The 20,200-nt window shown below is 33.3% G+C and overlaps 1 protein-coding gene across 2 annotated transcripts; it reads right to left on the bottom strand.

Moving 5' to 3' along the window:
- Positions 1-19,975, bottom strand: LOC105344248 (retinoblastoma-like protein 1). 2 transcript variants are annotated; one of them, XM_034480024.2, is made up of 24 exons: positions 19,747-19,975; positions 19,101-19,234; positions 18,777-18,980; positions 18,489-18,553; positions 18,026-18,151; positions 17,767-17,927; positions 16,286-16,350; positions 10,913-10,960; positions 10,525-10,708; positions 8,158-8,324; positions 5,452-5,533; positions 5,200-5,346; positions 4,497-4,579; positions 4,200-4,320; positions 3,779-3,974; positions 3,335-3,552; positions 3,136-3,246; positions 2,845-3,024; positions 2,583-2,654; positions 2,292-2,409; positions 2,049-2,203; positions 1,856-1,915; positions 1,378-1,542; positions 1-1,217 (listed from the first exon to the last, which is right to left on the bottom strand). In XM_034480024.2, exons 1-24 carry the CDS (start codon positions 19,882-19,884, stop codon positions 1,002-1,004), a joined length of 3,216 nt encoding a protein of 1,071 aa, XP_034335915.1. In that variant the 5' UTR covers positions 19,885-19,975; the 3' UTR covers positions 1-1,001. The 2 variants fall into 2 exon arrangements, with proteins under 2 accessions (XP_034335915.1, XP_034335917.1); XM_034480026.2 differs by lacking the exon at positions 10,913-10,960.
- Positions 19,976-20,200: the final 225 nt, after the last annotated feature.

Here is a 20,200-nt window from a genome sequence, read left to right as displayed (position 1 = left end):
AATGTTTTACATTTATTGTATGATTCTTTCACTTTTGTATTCCATTCAATACATGCTTGCCACATATTCACAACATAATATTATTGAATATTCACATAAATTATGCAAAAAAAATCATTTATGGTACTGTTTAAAAATTTTGCACTGTATCAAATATATTAAAACAAAGAGCACCATACCTATACTAACATTTTTTACCAATTTTTCCCAAAGAAATATTTCATTGTACCTAATTTCAGCATTACACAATAGATCCCTTATGTTTCATTCACAATTCAATGCACACATCTAGCACCCTAGTAATGACTTAGAACATGATTGCTGACACAGAAATGACACTACTGGTTTACTAGGCTCCATTTCATTTTTGTGTTTTAAATTTTACAACATCAAGAAGACACAAAATTTGTATACATTCGTACCAATTTGATATCATCACAATGCTATGTTATGACAAATTTCTTAGAATTTTCTTAAAAATAAAATATCAATACATTTTATAAACCGCTAAAAATTTGATAGATATTCAGTTTACAAATAAAATCCATCCAAAGAAATTCATAATAACAATGTCTAAATATACTAATATATACATGTATATTTATATAAAACCCTGGCTATACAGATTAATACTGCCAATTACAGTATATTTACAAACTGTACAAAAATACAACAAAATGTCTTGCACTATTCACAAAAGATTTCCATTCCGATTTAACCTGCAGAATTATGAGAAAACTTTGACTGTACACTTACAGAGTACATCACAGTGTCAAGTCTAGTCCACATTTAACAGAATTTATTAGCTGATTAAAAAGATTGCACAGATTTCAACAGTTTGAAATACATGTAGAAGTACATGTATGTTAAAGTCTGGGACTACCACTTGCAGGATATTGCATTATAGAGAAAAACAGGATACCGAGTTGCTCCTTTCCTCAGAAGAAAATTGAAAATGAGATCAGCAGACATCATTGCGATGAATGGACTGAGGCTAGTGTTTATTTGGTGGTGTAATCCAGGTTCAATATACTGGCTTCCTGCCTCTCACTGCTGACATTCTGTAGCCGCTTCAGGAAGGAGAAGCCAGTACACAGCTGCTTGGTCTGAGGCCCATCCTCTTCCTCCATGTGGACATCTAGCTGCCTTTTACCCAAAAGTTTTTTACCTTCTCTAAAGTCTTTCATTTTTATCATGTTATTGATGGCCCTCAAGTCCTACAGAAAAACAGGAGAGATATATTAGTACCTTTTATAAAATCATCAAAATTTACAAAGAAATCACAACATTAAAGCCATTCCCTTTCAAATATGCACACACAAAATTAAAAAATTTACTAGAACAACTAAATTTAAGTACCAGTACATCAAAATTTACCTTTGCAGGACTCTTCTGGAAAGAATATGACAAACCAGTTGCCATTGGAGTAGCATGTAATGTTGGTTTATGCGGAGATAAGTATATAGAATGTTTACTGGACACTCTCCTAGGAGAAGCGGACTGACTTTTAACCACAGGTAGAGGTGATAGTGGTGGGATATCCTGAAACAAAAAAAATGATTTAATACAGCACTAGACACAAGTCTGTTAAACAAATGCAGAAATACTAGTTATTGATACAATTTAATGTACATGTATTTCCTCGATGACATTTTTTTTTCTAAAATAATCAATTCCTATATAACCATTAAAGAATCCATAAAAAATTTTCCCACTCATAGTTTAAGCTTTAAGTCTTCAAGTATTTAGTTGAACAAATTTTTCCTCATGTTTCTTATCATCACTACCTATACTGAAAGAAAGTAAAGTTAAATCAAAATCTATTTCAGTGAATACTCCTTTCACAAAATTTTACCTTTGAGTTCTTTTGAGCAGAGAATTTTTGGGCAAACTTTTTTACTTTCTCTACAAAGACCTGCAAATACACAAGAAATGAAACAGTTCAAAATGTTCAAAATATATAATTATCAATGGAACCAGTACAACATGTTCAAAATGTCAGATTATCGATGGAACACCTCATACAAAAATTTTATTTTTATAATTACCCTATTGTAGAACATGATGAGGTCCCCTCTTTCTTCTCCCTCTTCACTCCCAGTCGCTGAGTGCACCAATATAGTTGGGGTTGGGGGATGGCTCCCTGGGTGGGGGGTGGGTAGAGTACTAGTTGAGCGCATTGAGGATAATTTTTCTGACCTCTCTGCAAGAAAAAAGTACAATTGAGACACGCTACTTGTTAACGCACTAACTTTCCTAAAACTGAATTTGTGTATTTCTGGATGCCTTACTTTTCTCTACATTCTCTACATTGACAGGTGAAGACTGTCCACTTGTGTCGTTCTTGCTGCTATCACTCCCTCCAGATTTTCGCCTTGTACGACATTTCAGTAAAACACTTCTGTAGACCTACAAACCAAATCAATAAACCATATTGCATCCAAACTATTTACTTGACATCCAAGCTGTACCAGATAAAAGTACAATCATGAATGTTGCAAGCTATGAATTTACATTATAGTGTTCCAATAACTTAACCTATTAGGAAAAAAAGAAAGACTTTTTTCCTGTTCAGAACTTACATGACTCTCTGCTTGTGGCTGTAACCTGTAGCATCTCATGATGTCTGTGAAAGACTGTGAATGGTCACACACCTGTCAAAAAGCAACAAGATTTTAATGAAATATTTTGCAACCCATGTCACAATATTAAAAGGGAAAGGAATGCATAAATATGTGTTGACCAAAACTGTTCTTTATACCAAGAGTACATTTAAGTGCTATCATTACAGATGCATGTGCTATGAATAAATCAGTAATTTTTCATACTATCTACATGATTTACCTTTGCCATGACGTAGATTGCACACATAATGATTTGATCAATGTGTCTGTCCATCATCAGCTCCACATGATTCACAAGTACATACTCAAAACATGTCCACATTTTCTTCCGAAGGTCAACATCATCAATATACAACTGTTCACACAGATCTCGTAGCCTTACACTTGCTAGATGATATAGCTGAAATAAGAATACATGTGTAATAAATCTTTTTCAATGTTTAACCTCAATCCTTCACAATTGCAACAAAAGTATAAGGAACAGATCCAAGCACTTGTGAGTTGCAGTTACCTTTCTAAAGAACAAAGCCAATGATCCTGTTTTCTTGGGTCTGGCTTTTGTTGTTTCTTTTTTGTCATCTTTTGCTCCAGAATGAATTATAGTATGGACAGGAATTAATATCTACAATGGAAAGAAAGATGTATCTATTAATGCAAATTTATTAGTTAATACATCCTTAAATAAAATGGTTAATCAAAACTGTATCTACCTGTCTCCCGTCATTTGTCTGTGCCTGCTGGAAGGCAATAATCTGGGTGGTCTTTGTAGATGAACTACTGCCGTCTGTTGAGGAATTCTCTGCTGATGACACCGGCGTTTCTTGTGGCTGGGTCAGTACACTAAAAAGACGCCGCTTGGCACTTCCTGGAGAGGGGGAGCTAAAGCGGTCAGCGGCAGACACACCGGCAGGTGGGGACATCAGCACATCTGTAATAACAATGCTCATTAGTCACCTTCATCTTCATTGGTAGATTTCCTTCATTTTCTAAGAGGCGGCAGAGTTTGTTTAGTGAATAGCAGGACTTGTCGCCATAAAATTCAGACAAGCTCACTTTTGATTTTAGTCTTTATTTATTGTAAGAGTGAGACAGACCAAAAGTGGTCTCTAGCTCCAAGTTTTCTGGACCTTGGGCCAGAAGAAGCCAGTGTTTACCCTTTCTTTGCTGCTGTTGCTGGGGCTGGGTTTCTGTGACCCTGATGACAGCTGGGTGTTTGACTGTAGTCTTCATCACATCCTGTTCATTGGGCAGCACTACATCTTCACAGCCAGGCACACTGCTCTCCTTGATGGCATCCCACAGAGGGGACTCACTCTTCCATGCAAGGCTCTCCAGTATACTCTCCTCAATCTGAAATTTAAACCATTAAGTTACATGTGCAAAGTAATTTACATTTTTTCAAACACTGCATCACAAACATGTAATGTCATTGTTTTAGGGGATGAAAATAAACATGGTGTCAGATAATTTTTTCATGAAAAAATTGTGAATCAAGGGTGGACTAAAACTGATAGCCATTTTCCTTTCCTATATTCTGTCCTAAAATTCTTATCAAAATAACCTTTTGGAACTTACATGGTTAAGGTGTTTAACTACATCTCTTGAAAAGCCTTCTTCTGTTCTGATGATTATCTCAATCACTTTGTAAAAATGGTAGGGACTTAAATTAAAAATTTCCACAATCCAAGGAAAAGACCTGTCAAAAAAAAAATAATCAAAAATTAAAACACAAAATTAAAATCAAACATACAATTCCACTAAAAATCGAACAATGAACTTTATATATACATGTACATATTCTGCATGATTCCTTGAAGAAATGATGTGTTTTGTCAAAAAACAAGATGTTTTGCAAGTTCTAGATTAACTTACCTCTGTGAGTTGTAAGAGAATATAACAATTTCCAAGCAGCAAGCAAATAAAGTTCTGTGGAATATGTCTTGTTCCATAAGTGTCTGGAAAATAAAAGATCATAATCTAATAATCACAAATTACACACATTCTTAGTTAAGGGAAAATCAAAAAAAAAAGTCTGTGAGACATGAATGCCCCGTCTAATGTTACATTTGTTTTGCATCATGAAAAACAAAATGTATTTATACATGTCCAAGTAAATAGTAGAGTATCAAGTCAGATGTTATCTCTGTTTGAAATATGATGAAAATTTTTTTAACACTGTCACAGAAACTAAGATAGATGTAAAATGAAGAATGTTATCAAGGTCTTAGGAAAGGTCAAGGTCAATAAATCATGACATATTGAAATGCTCTTACTCTATAAAACTTTGAAGGGAGAAAAAACCTAGAACAGGTTTCTTAGAAAATGAGCTAAACACTGAGGTGTGTTCAACAGAGCGAGCGCTCACAAGCACTCACCAAAATCCCCTATACCTGCAACACAAATTTTGGTGAGCGCTCCCAAGTGCTCACTCTGTTGAACACGCCTCTGAGCTACATGCAAAGTGTGAGGAATATAAAGAAGATAGAGGATGGCAGACAGACGTGACAAATGACCTGGCCATATATGGTGGGGCATAAAAATGAGTAATTTGTAAATTATAAAGAGATCAACTTACTGCAAGAGCTGCTTTGCCTTCTTTGCTATCATTCCGCTTCTTTTCAGTATACAAAATACTCTCTAACAATTTGTAGTATAGGCACTCTCCTAACTGTAACCTCTTTTTGGCAAAGTCGATTTGGGAACCTGCATGGTCGTCAGTCTCCTACAATTCAACAAACAAATATCATCATGTCCATAACAAAGAAAGTTGGATCTCGCAGATTTCATGGATAATTTCAACTGTCTCTTTCAAATATGGAACTCTTACCTTAACATAATGGGCACAGAAAATTTCACCCATCTCGGTAACTCTCTCCATTATACGTGTTTTTGGATCAGTACCAATTTCACTAAAAGAAAAAAAAAATTCAATATGATCTGGATCATATTTACTCAGCAAGAAATCTTTACCTTGCAAGAAAACCAATTATTTTTTTTAAACTTGTTTCAGATATCCAAACTGAGTATTTACAACACTGAATACCCCCCCCCCCCCCCAATCTTATGTTTTTAAATTTGTTCATACAGCTACCAAGTACTGACAAAACTATTTAAACAAAAATCAAAATCTCCACCAAAAAAAACCTTCAAAAAAGTTTGTTTACATATGAAAGTATCCTTAATAAATATAACGTATAACAGTGTTTAGTTGATTTAGTAACCAATATACCGGTAAGTACAAATAATGCATTATTTTTTACATTGTCTTATGTATTATTTTATGTTATTAAGTATGCAAGTTTTTGTCATTGATCAATTTATATTTAGTTTCATCATAAACACAGCCTGACCCTTTTCCATTTCTTCAAAATGTCAAACTTTTTTAAAGAACTCAGTAGAACACAGCACAAAAATCAAAATAGAAAATATTGGACCAAAATACAGGAATATGTTTGCTATGATACACTGCCAATATCTGATAGGACTTTATATATCTCTGTGTGCTGGAAGGGAGACACACACTGAACTCTGGAACACATTCTAGACCAAAACAATACAACAATGACTGTATTTTCTCAGCTAAATGTAATTTTCTTGCCAAGGCCATCGATTGTCAATAATAGATAGGTACAGTTGCACACAAATGAAAGACTTGTATCTATCAAATTGTTAATTCATTTTTAATCAGTTTTGGAGATCAAACACAGAGAAAGCATAAGTCAACAAACCGATTCAATTCTCTTCACACGGGGAAATGGTCCGATTGTTCACTGTCATTTTCAATCTGAAGAGGCTGAGAGGACTCAACAGAAAGAGCCCCCAAACTGCATTAATGAACACACAATTTTGCTCCTTTTACAAATCCTTTAATTGCACGCACTTAATTTCCTGTGTCAAATTCAATTTTAAGCAGAAAGGATGTCAATTTTCATACCCCCTCAAAACTTATTCTGTAATTTTGAATACATTCTCAAATAATTACATTCAATTAAATATGATTTTTTTTTTAACTGGTCTTTACAACAAACTTAAAATATTTTAATAGAAACAGGCACTGACACAAAAGAAGTAAATTCTTTTGCTTGCCAAATTTAAATATTGTTACAGTTTTTATTTTATTTAAAGAAAGTATGTGATACCTGCATTTTCTGACACACTCTCTTAATGAAAAAACATCTAAACTCTTTACATCTGATATCAGTATTTTTCATTTCTTAAGGGTAAGCTCAGTTGGTTGGTCTAGAAATCTCTAGTTCATTGATTTGCGCCTGACTGGTGTTACTATAATTCCAATCTTTATTCAATTTCTAAACTGCATCATATTATGAATATAAAGGACTTTCAATATAAATATGTCAAAGTGTCCCTTACAACCAGTAAGAGACACAAAAGTATCATTTTCTACATCCTTTAAAGTAAAATACAGTGTATATCCAAATATGTTAAGTATCCATTCCAAGAAACAAAAGGTTTTTCCCCTTGAGATGACTAAATTTTGCGAAAATAACATGGGAGCTCCCAGGGCCCTTCCTACCTGTCCGACTTTAAGAAATTGGACACTGACCAGAAAACTATTAAATTTCCACCTTTTCCTTTTATTCATTATGAACAATAGTCTAGTTCTTTATTTTCACATTTCTGTAATGAATATGGCTTGTGATCTTAAAATCCGCATATCAGCAAATTTTTTAAAATGTTAAGATTTTATCTTTGAAATATAACCCCTTTCTTATAGCCCGGTACATTCTCAGAGTATATTTTTATAGTCCACTTACATACCACACACTATCCAAGCAAACAATAGCAATGATCTGGGATTTATTTTATACATAAAAAAAAATCCTTTTTAAATTTAAACAAAATTCCTCAATAAATATTTCAACAAGTATCTACATCTTATTGAATAATATACTTTTTTCCCCCTCTAATCTTTATTGAACATTATTTGATAAATTGAAAAAAAAAACATAGTTTCATTGTGGTATACTCATAACAGGTAAAATACAGAATTCTAATAGTCTCAATTTTCGGACATCTGGTCTTAATTTACCTATTGGTAAGTTGTACTATGCATTCGTAATAATTACTTTTCATGTGTGAAGAAAGGAAACATCAATAAATCAGCTAAAGAACCACTTACCCTAATTTTGTATACACTAGAAATTGAATACCTCTCCATGTATTGAATCAAAATACAAGTGAACATAACAAAGGGGAGCCTACACACAGAATCTTTGATATTGTACAAAGTAAACTTTTAGGATGTTGAAATACACTTTAAATACATTTCTAATCACCACCCCTCTTGAAAAAAAAGAGGGGTTTTGTCAAATAAATTGTAGAAAAAATTAACTTCTGAACTTTCTCTGCCAAAATCTTCAGGTATCGTTAGAAGCTTATTTAACTTCTAAATGTTCTAATTTTTTAGGGAAACATATTGCAGAAAACAAAGAACATTCGTAAATTTTTTTCATTAATATAGATTGATAATACTTTTTAAAAAAGAAGAGTTGAATATAACCATTATTCCTACCTTAATATGTCCAGCAGGTCATCACTAGGGAGAGCCTTGCGCCCCAACAGCAGAGTCTGGAGTTTGCTGACACTCTGGGTGGCGGTCGAGACGGGCGTTGTACTCGGGTCCTTGTCCTTCAGGTACCGCCGGCCCGTCAGAGGAGTAGAGGGAGCCAAGCTATTGGTCTGTTCAAAAGAAAGAGAATAACAGGGACTGTCTGTAAAGGGCCAGGCATGGCGATTCTGACACACACAGTATACAGGTTTTCTGGGCCGGGCTCGTTTTCTCTTGCTCCGGGGACCAGGCAGATTTTTTGAAATAACTAAATTGGAAGCATCAGGATTCTGTCCTTCATAAATGACCATCATATTACATCACTCTCAACCAACATACTGGGAAAACACTTGCTGCAGAGTCTGTAGGACAAAGAAAGTTGGGTTTTAGTAGATTTTTTAACCCATAAGGAAACTGATCCTCGTATGCTAACAAAGCCTGAATAGGTTTTATTGCGGCTGGAAGTTTTCCAATGTTTATCCCCTGATAGATTTTTGTTTTCTTTCTGCTAAAAAACACATGATCGTATCATTCAATCACGGAGTCTCTCTATATTGTTGGCAATTTAAACATCTGCTAATTTCTTTAAATTGAAATAATCACTTTGTTTTGAGGCCGATGCGTTTCAAATCCTGCTTTTCACAAATGACTGCCAAATCAACCTTGCAGGGCTAATGACTAATTAACAGTGGGTGACAGTCCTCCCTTTACAGAACAAATCCGTGTCTGATCAGCACGAATCAGCTGATTTTCTTTGTTAGCTCAGAGAGAGGGAAAACCTGCCTGGACCTGCTGCCTACCTGTAGATGTTGCAGGAATCAATAGTCATTTAATAATAATAATATTTGTATCACTAAGCTCTCCACCCCATGTCCCACTAAGTTTTATCTACTGAATTACAGTGATACCAACAACATCATCAAGCAGATAAAAAGAGACACCTTTAAATTTTCAAAGGATTAATGCAAATTTCATTTCAATTTCTCATATTCAATAAAGGGGGTGGGGGCTCTCACAATTGCCACTGATGTTCATCTTTTGTATCAAAATCAAATCTACTTCTTTTTATCATCGATTTCAACTATAACAAAACTTTTGTTTAAAAAATCAATGTATGATATTTATCCACTTTCTTTGATTTCCTAATTGTCAACATATTATTTCAAACAGCAGGCGTCAAAAGATTGATTTTGACAAGTAATAATAGTTTGCCAGGAGAAACAGTGTGTGCAAGTACCAGACCCATGGTTCTCCCATTCTATAATTTTTTTTTCATTTTTTTGCCAATACTGATTTTGTAGCCTTTAAAATTCCCTGACACATAGACAGTGAAATTACATTGAAACTTTATAACAAGGCATTAGATCCCATGTTACATGAGCTTTACTGAGAGACGTAATTAATGGCAGAATGTGCCAACTTAATAGAGAGATAAATACTCTGACAATAAACAGTTATCAATCAGGACCCCATTAAGTGTGAGTCCCGCAGGGCCCCGTAGGATTTAAATGCTGGGACACCAAATCCCATCACAACACTGCCCAACTGGACAGCGGCCAAGCCTCTGACCGCCTCTCCCCATAGACCCGCTCCAACCTGCCATGTTCTAGTTTCTCTGTGCAGAGACAATGGGAGCATAAACAACACAGATTGATTTGTACTGAACTACCTTGTCTTATAACCAGTTTTTTTTTTTAGTTCAATCAGTTCCTGCATTTCTATTGTTAACATGGCCATGAAACAAAAAGAAAATGAATCTGGCAATTACTAATAGATCAATGACATTTCTAACTCTGTGCGACACTCTAATAATATAAAGATTTCAATAGATAAGATGATTGGTATTTCAACTTTGTTTAATCTGATCTATTGAAACTCCTTTTCAAAAACTTAACAGGGAATACTAAAGAGCAGACACACAACATAACTCTTTGAAAATTAAGTATAAAATAAGATCTACATGCTTTAATTCAAATGAATAAATATAAAAAAAATTCTTGAATCATGCTGTATTAAAAGAAAACCCATATATTAGCTAATTACTATACCTTAGAAGACTTAACACACCTAAAAAGAAGTCCTGTGAATTTATGAAAAGATTTTCCCCACAAAATCGTTTCATGCCATATTATCACCATAATTTTTGTCTGTTTGTTCCTGACTTGAGGATATGTTTTGCATATATAAACTTCCTAAAACAAACTTCAATATAACAACCAAGGATCCTTTCAAAGATTGATGTTGAACATGTATGGAAGAATCAAAATACTATCTTTTTAATTCACAACATTACCTTAACAAAGCTAGCACCCCGTGAGTAGATGGACTTACCTCATCAATGTGTTGTTGTAGATTGGCCTTCATCTGCAGCCTCTCTGCCAGTTCTCCAGTGCCCTCATCCCTGTACTTGGTAGGTGTTCCTATTTCTTCATCGGCTTCACTACCCAGAAACACCCTTTCATCAAAGTCCCCCACACTTAACACATAGGCTTCATATTCGCTGTTCATAGATTTGCTGGAAAGGAAAAATTAAGTCTCAATTTCTTAACTTATTGAGAGCAAATCTTCAAAATCATGGAAAGAACCACAATGTAGGTATGTGCTTCCCTAGGCCCCCCTCTAAATATATAATTCAACCAAAATGAAATCATATGAATATGAAATGTAGATTTTTTGGAGATTTTTTTTTTAATGCTTTTTTCAAAATCAATCAACTAACCTGCTATAATTTAAGGGATAATCTTCATATGCTTCATTTATTGACTTTCTGAAAATTATTCAAAATATACCATTACGTATGTGACAATTTTTAATTTTTGATTTCAAATTAGTTTTTTATAAGGGAGTAAAGTCAGTCTTTGAGACCTTTTCCAAAACAAAACTGATTAGGAATTTGTCAATAAATATTTAAAACTGAAAGAGATAAGAAACGAAAAATATAGGTGCAGAATATTAGGTGACGCTAGCATCAACATTTAAGTGCATTTAGTATCAGAAATACCCAATCAACCAAGGAAATAATGCATTAGTCAAATTCATTTTAACGATAAAAATATTTACCAGATCAAAACCAATGCCTAGTCTAAAATGTGTACATATAATGATAATACAGTACATATTCTTAAAAATCACACATAGATCTTCCAAAGCTGTTTCCCCCTTTGGAGATTCAATGCATTAAAAGTTTGTCTAAATGAATAAGAATGGACCCTGCATGAACACGATAGGGAAGGGACTGTTGCAAAATTTAATTTTCTGGCTGTAACAAAAAAGATTGAGAGAGCTATCTTGCAACAGGTTTGCTGATAAAAATCATTTTTAAAAGGGGTGCCCAGCTAGTGCACGATGTAGATTATGAAAGCTAATGGGGAGTTGTTCACACAAAGTTTAAAATTAGGTTAAGCCCATTATTGCTATGTGTTGCCTAAAATCATAGGACTGATAAGTATCTCAGCAGTGAAATTAACAATGACTGTTTTATAAATTAAATCACAAAGCTTGGCTCTTACAAAAAGATTCAATCACTCTCATGATTATGAGCTTCTGAAAGATATCATCAAAATCCTTACATTTTGTGCACATTTTTTTCCTTCAGGACATAGTAAAATCCTGGGTTTAAATCAAATTGTGTCTTGCATTACACATTCTGATTTATTGGCAATACATTTGCTGACAATGTCAAAAACGATAATCATTAAAGCCCTAAATTATTACATCATTCCAAATGTACTGGGTCATTTGAGAGCATGTTATCCAGTTTGGAAACTGTTAGTTCCTGACAGTACATGTGAATGTTAAACTCTTGCAAGTTGCATATCTTTTTTTCATATGCCCCCTACCTACCCCCCCCCCCCAAAGATGTATGTCAATAATTACAACAGTACTGTCACTAAATCTTTTAGAATCATTACATTGTTTACTTCTTCATGTATTGTAAATACACTTTCATACTCAGTCGAAAAGACTCAGTTTTGCAATGATTGTAGATCTTTGAATTTTTTTGTGTTTATTAACTTATTTTCCGATTTCATAAACAACAAAGACATGTAGAATGGTCTAAGACACCATCCAAGCTACAGGCAATACAGATTTCTGGCATTTAGGTGATACTTTTAAATTCTAAGACTGAGTATCATAAACCAATTGCTACAAAATCATGCTATCTACAGTTCAATTCAACTGTCTAGATTGATTCTCAATTTACTGGACATTAACAAAAGTTGGCTTTTGTACCGTAGTTTACAGCTGTGAATTTCACCTATTAAATCCCCACTAAAAATTTGCTGCTCAAAAATAATTTTCTGTTTCTTTTGTTGGTAACAATTTTGAAATGACATTTTGGCAGCCAACAATGAGTAATACATAATGTTAATATTTGTTATGAAGTTATAGTTCTTAAATACCCTGAAATGGATAAAAAGAAATTGGTGTTTGTTGTTTGCACTGAAGTTTGATCTGTTCAAGTCAAAGGACTACAGCGTGTGTAAACACAGTTAATGACCTTACACTCCAAATTGTCAATCAGCCAAAAAAGCATGCAACAATGGAGGTGCTTCTAATTTTTCCCTCTTCTCGATCATACATGACCATACTAGTTTAGGTGAAAATTTTATTATCATCAAACTGCTATCTAATGTCACTGTCCCCATTTGAAGCACTAAATCTATTTCAACACGATAATGGTCATTGATACCCTTAAAATAAGTACTTAGCACCATAGCCAAGTCTAACAAAAGGGTCATGAGTCCTTCAGTCACTAAAGTGATATGAAATACACTCAATTAAAATTAATAGTTCGTATATTAACAAAAAAATTACCTCGGACATGTAATAAAATCTGCATTTGTTGATGAAGTCCTGGCCCCCACCCTAGTGCACTAGAGAGACTGGGACAAGAGAAGTAATTTTACTCCTCTTGATATATTATTTATACATTTACAATGCTTCATACAACTCCACCACAAACCTCAAACAGGGCGATTTACTTCACATCTAAAGTGCAGATCTTATTCCTTTTTAAATATGATGACAATACACACGCTGTGTATCTGAGTTGACAAAGCATACAGAACATGTATTTCAACTGTTTTCATTCTAAAGCTCCTCCCTATATCCCAAATGATGTTTAGGTTACGGAAAACCTCATAGGGATTATCTTAAAGTTGACTCAATGATGCTTCATGCTAGAGAACAATGCATTTTCAATGTACTAAGCTTAAAGCGCCCAACTCCAACATCAATATTTCAACATCATCCCTTCTCAGAAGTCAAGATTTTCAAATTGATGATCTTTATTGTCATAATTTAGTGTGCATGACATTTAGAAGTAAAGAAACTTTTTTAAAAGCTGTTTTATTCAATAATTATTTCAAGTAGACCAAATCTTTTTCAATCCCCTGGGTAATAGAGCAAATTTTCAAAGAAAAAAACCTACAGGCAAACATTTGATCCTAATTTAGATAGCTAGGATAGGCATTTAATGATTGAATTAAAAATACTTATTTGAAAAAAAAAATAATCTGATAATTTCTTATTTGTAACCTATTTCCAAATAAAAATTATTAAAAATGTTACTGCTCTACAGTCAAATTGGAACATCTCTAAATACATAATGTAACTTAATTGATGTATAAATATGTCTACCAAATAATTCAAAGAAATTTTTGCAACATTAATTTATTTGTGTTTGAATTTCACTTTGATTTTCAAGTTAGATGTCAATTAAAAACAAATTGATGATGAATGGTTTGTTGGTTTTAGTCCAAACCGAAAGAAGACAAAAAGATGGTAGGCAATTTATTTTCCTTATTTCCCTTAACTTCTTCAATAATGAAAACTAAAAAATGAGATAATATTACTTGTTTTTAGAATAATTCATATCATGCAACTAAAACTTTAGTTTGCTTTGTCAAGGTCACAATTTTGAATTTTTTTTAGACCAGCTCATCTGCCATGATTTTTTATTAATCGTTTACCACTTAATACTACTGTGTAAAACAGATGCATCATTTGTCAGCATTTGTGATAAAAATGTTACCTAGTATTGAATATAAAATGAAAAGTGAGCAAGCTCACAAACCTCACACTCCCACATTACTTGACAAAGCTAAACATTATGAATGGCAGGGTAGGCATAAAATATCCAAAATAATTTAATAAAATGATTAAATTTTAAAAGGAATATCCATGTAATATGTTCATCTACACATTGTGTTCTTGTTACCTACAAAGTTTCACAAAATTCTAAGCAGTGCTTTAAAAGGATTTGCACAGACAATCTGTTTATTACTAAATTCAATATACAGCCAAATCTCCAAGTTCAAAAGGGTTGAAATTCTAAGAAAATTAATGGAATCGGAATTTCCTGTAATATGCATATCTTTCCAATAAGATATTATCTTACACATGGTTACATAAAATTCTGTACAGTGCATTAGGAGGAGTAGTGCCAACAATCTGTTCAATACTACATTCAGGAAATGGCAAACAGAGTTCAAATTGGGCTGAAATTCCAAGAAAATTAATGGAATCAAAATTTTCTTAGCATTATTAATGTACGTATCAGAATTTTCTTGGCTATCTGCACATTTACACGTTGTGTCCCTATTACCTATAAAGTTTCACAAAACTCTGTGCAGCAGCGTAAGGGGAGTTGTGCTGGCAAAAACAGGACTGAATATAGAGAACTGATGAGTGATAATTTTGACAAAACTTCAAGGGGAAAATATATTGACAAAGAGTCAAGATATATTTCTCTACTTTAAACACTTTGGTTAGGTTTGATGACTTTAAAATATGATACGGTAATGTTATTGTTGCTGAAAAGATGATGAAATACTTAATGGTAAAATAGCAAGGGCTAAGTTATACATGCTAAGTTATATACATCTGTTATATTTATGATATGAAGATTGAAGAGTGCAATTGTGACCAAAATAAGAAAATTGTCAAATAGTCAAAATTACCACATTCTTTATCTTACTACATTTACAGTAACTAACCGCTCAAAAACAATATATGCCCCAAATGTTGTTGCAAGGGCAGGGTTGTCTCTAAGACCCGGGAGGCGGGGAATTTCCCCGCCTAAAGTGGCGTAATTACCCGGCTATTATTGCATTTCAAACACAATGTAGCTATAAGCTAGACCTCCAGATCCCCTTCTACTTTTTTATTTCTCCCTTCTACTTCAATTTTTAGAGACAACCCTGCAAGGGGTATAATAATGCTTGGAATTCAGTCTTTTTCCTCTTATATAGGTACGTAATCTTGACAAAAGAAGCCAGAATTTTATAATTCACTTTATACTGTAACCAAAAAGTATATCAGAAATCCATTTTGCAGAGGTTGGGGTCTTTAAAGATTTTTATTTGTTAAAAAATCCTGACTCCAGGGGCTGTAACCCCATTTGTCCATCATATTAGCAAGCCTTGTAATGTGATTTCACAAAATGTGATTTCTTTCTGTCTTCCTCATACCAACAGTAAATTATTAATCATTCACTGATGATCAAAGCTGATCATGCTTGACGGTAATGTCTTATTTAAAAATTCTCTAATATAGCAACTAATTTGTCTCCATGATTCAAGCCCTAGCCCCTAGGACCTAGGACCTTCACTGTCTCCAACTAGATTATATATCAATATCTTGAGCCTTAAATGATTAAATTACTGATTTTGTAACCTGTCATCATCGTTCTGACCAAGTAATCGATTAACAAATTTTTCAACTTTAGTAAAATATATGGATCACCTTTTTTTCTATATTTATTGATCATATTCTGAATAACAGTAAATGTTCATCACAGTAGATTTGTAATCTTCTCCTTATTTCAAAGTATATTCCCTGATGAGACTTTCCTTACCCCTTGTGGATGTTGTTGGGAATTATATAGATTTTTTATGTTCACTTCAACAATGTCTCATTGTGACCATTTTCTGGCCCCCTGGGATCATAATCTGAACTTAAAACTTCTTCCCTTTTTTGGGGAAACAATAACAGTAGAGATTTCCAGATTCCATGATTATATTTATGCAGCTACAAGCAACTACAGGACAACACACAAATCTACTTAAGCAGTAAATTAAATACTCACTTGTTGGCATCAAAGTTGCCAACTTCTAGAACCGCTGATAGAGTATCTGGCTTTCCTTTCAAAATCTGTAAAGAGAAATTTCTGTATCAAAAATCATGCAGTTCTTTATATCACTGACATTACATCTTCATTCACTAACTTATGACATCAGGAAATTTTTAATCAGTTCTCCCAAATTTGGTTTTGTTTTTGAATGTTTAAATATTTCCAATAAAGATATAGCAAGGAAAATATAATAAACAATGATTTCATTTTCCTTCAAAAAATACTGATATTGTTTCAAGGAGAATTCAAACTATTCATTTATATCTTCCTTTGCTATTTCTTTTTCTTTCTTTTTTTCGTTAGTTGAGCCATTCCAAGGCATACGAGGGTTGTCCAAAAAGTTCGTGGACAATCGTGTTTTTGTCATTTTAATTAGGGTTATATATACATATTATATATCCAACTCTTTGTCATAAAATTTCAAATCAAACTACAGTAGTTTTGAGTGTTTTTCATAGAAATAAACTAAAATTGTAATGTATCAAAGGGTCGCGGAAAGTACGCACGGCCCAGCGTAAAAGTTGTGTGAACTTTGTAATTGAGTTTTTAGATATGAATACTTACAGTTTTTATAAAACATTTCAAAACTTCATAATCTTCTATTGTGATGTACTGTAAGGTGTATGTCATTTGAAGCTATTTTCAAACTAGCAGAGGAATTTTAATAGATATAATTATGGCAAGAACATGTCTTTAAAAACGCAAGAAAATGCGACGTCAGCTGACCACACGGAACTGCGTGCCATCATAAAATTGTGTCAACTGAGTTAAAACACCGACAGAAACAAAACAATGGTGGAAACAGGAAAAACATCGAAATAGTTCAAATTTACTTATGCAATTGTACCCTCTGACCAAACGGTGAATGCGGCATATTACTCTCAGGTAAACCCAGGACAACAACGTAATAGAAACGTCGTTATAATTCAACGTCAGACTGGGCCGTGTGGCCTGTATAGGCAATGTATATATAATTATAACTCTAATACAAAAATGTACATTGCTCTGATTTTTATATGAATACATTATTATACTCTATATTAAAATATCATAATACATTCCTGATAATGGCGTGTTATTTTGAATAAAATTACATATGTCCACAAACTTTTTGGACAACCCTTGTATACTTTTGGTAAATTGATAGGTACAGAAATTATAAACAGGTATGTCTATATCAATGTTAACCAATCATTCAACAGTAAATCAAACTCATGTTTTGTAAACTCTAAATGTTAGTGCATATTCCATCTGAGACCAGAGTCGATTTCAACTTGTTTTGATGCTTGATCTAAATAGTTCCATCATACCCAAAGTCCATAGTCCTCTTAAAATGACTCTGACATGCAATCTTGTATTTTCACATGTTTGATAAACCAGAAAAAAACATAAAAAATTGATTTTATAATCTAAAACTGTGTGTCAAGAAATGATACCTTTTTATCAAATAGCTTTTTAATGTGTGGTTTCCACCAATGTTCCTTGATGACTTTGGCTTCTATTTCTAAACCTTCATGTTTATCACACAGGTACTTAATCAAACATGGACTTTCAGTTGGGGGTTTCCAGTCTCTGTTTCCAAAGTCTTCTGGTAAACCTGTAATGAATAATAATTACAGTACATTGATTCAATTTTGCTTAGACTTATAATTTCAAGAAGAGACACAAAAATTTGTTTTTATTTTGACTGCTTACCCTCAAATGAAGGATTCAGTAAATCCTTTCGTCCTCCCATTAATGCATTAGCATAGAACCAGTCTAAGCAGCATAGCAGAAGGTGGTAGGAGTTAACAAGATCATCACTTATAGCAGGAAAATGCCCTGTTTTCATAAAAAGATATTATTTACTACATGTGAGACAAAACGTCGCATCTCACTGTCTCTCCGTTGTGTACACTAGCTGTAACAATTACAGGGAAACAAAATTAATATCTATCAAAGATCAAGCCCTTTTCTGCTGATTTGTTAAGATTTCTTTACTTATATCTCATAAAGATAAAAAGATAGGCTACAGTAGAGCAAAAATTAAAGGCCTAAGATTAACAAAACATAAGGTTCTGTCTATAAATGCAAGTTTGGTGATAATCACGTACTAGAGGTGTTTTGTTTAAACATCAATGTATACATTTAAGTCCTTTATACCAAGTCTTATCTTTACCTTTCACTTGAATGAACATGGTCCAACAGAAATTAAATACTTCGGTTGAAGTACATGGCATTCTCCTGAAAAGAGAAAAAATTTAATCAAATTAGGTATAATTATATTTGTAATCATTTGCTTAAACAATTTTACATATCGCTTAACATAAGAATCAAGTGTCATTCAAATTATTTTATGATTTGCCTTTCCCTCTCTGAATAAAGAGGTGACAAAGTTGGATTTAATTAATATTCTTTGTTATTAAGTGATAATATACGGTTATAAAAACAAGAGTAATTCTGGTACCTTTGTTTCTTATTTCTATTTTGTTTATTTTGGTGACTGTCCGTTGGATGTTGGAATATATCAGAAAATATTGGTTCAAACTTCTTGAAAATCACAGTGGAAACTGCAAAATTCCTCTCCAATTTGTTAACTTTATCAATGAATTCTTGTGGTAGACCAGCCATGTCCGACCACTTCTTCATTTTGTTGAAAAACTGTATAAGACTGCAAAAGACAAACGTAAATACTTTACTCCAGACTGTATAGCTCTAATAAAACCATGCAACAAAAAGTTCATTCTCAAGGACCAATTAATGGAATAGCAGTTGTTTACAAATAAATTACCTAAACTTTGCGGAGCGTAAAAGCCTTGTTAACGACACTCCATTTCCTTCCATTGTTCCCCTTCCTACGGTTGGAGTGACACTTTTCCTGCATGCTTCGTACAATGCACAAGCAAGCCAGTGCATCTGATCTCCCTGTTCATATAACACATAATATTTCAACCTTAAACAGAAGCTGCCAATTATCGAAAATAGAACAGTTACAAAATATTGCTTAGCTTAATAAAAGTTAATAGCAATATATATACATAGTAAGTACATTTTTCAAGTAACAAATTAATATATTGATGCAAAAAGAACATTAATTTACAGTGTTTGAGCTTTGTGAAACGTTTTCTTTACTCTTTACAACTTAGTGTAAATGTATATCATTATATCCCATATTGTTATTTAATGATGAAAGCGGTCAATTTGATAGAAATCCTTTGTAAGTATGTTATCCTTTGATTTCTTGCATTTTACACACACTTGAGGAAATTCGAACTGGAATTAAACGATCATGTATGTATCCTTAACGATAGGAGTAGGTCTTTATTACAAACTTGACTCCATTTGATCCTGTTTTTTCTTATTGTTTATTATCAAATGGACTGAAAAAAGATTGTTGATATGTTTATATACCTCACATAAGCGAAAAATTGGCCTACCTCCAGTGTGTATTTTGTTTTAATTTTTTGGTAGCTTTCCCATGCCTCCTCTTTAGTCCCTTTGTCCATATTCAGGTCGAGACACAGTTCATTGTATCTCCTTTCCACGGCATCGTCAGTTTCCTCTGTTGGCTCCATTTTGGCTTTATTTACTATAAGTTCCGGAAATCAACAACAAACATCATCCATTGCGAAAAACAACATGCGCCCTATGGCGGGAAAATATGGACAAGTTAGAACCACAAGTGCTTTATGCTTCCGCCAAAATAGTTCTTATACATTACATATAGTTTTGCAATTACAAGATCACTTACATTTAAAATAAGGCACATATACGATTAAAAATATATATAGAACGTCATAAAAAATCAAATATTGTGTTTAACAATTGTAATGATAATGTGAAATGAAAGAAAGATCGAGGGGCGGATTCAAAATCTTTTCCGATACTAGG

Source organism: Magallana gigas, chromosome 3 (genome assembly GCF_963853765.1).
Source record: "Magallana gigas chromosome 3, xbMagGiga1.1, whole genome shotgun sequence".
NCBI classification, from domain to species: Eukaryota; Metazoa; Mollusca; class Bivalvia; order Ostreida; family Ostreidae; genus Magallana; species Magallana gigas.
The sequence above is the reverse complement of the archived record's forward strand: the minus strand, read 5'-3'. Positions and strand labels throughout refer to the sequence as shown.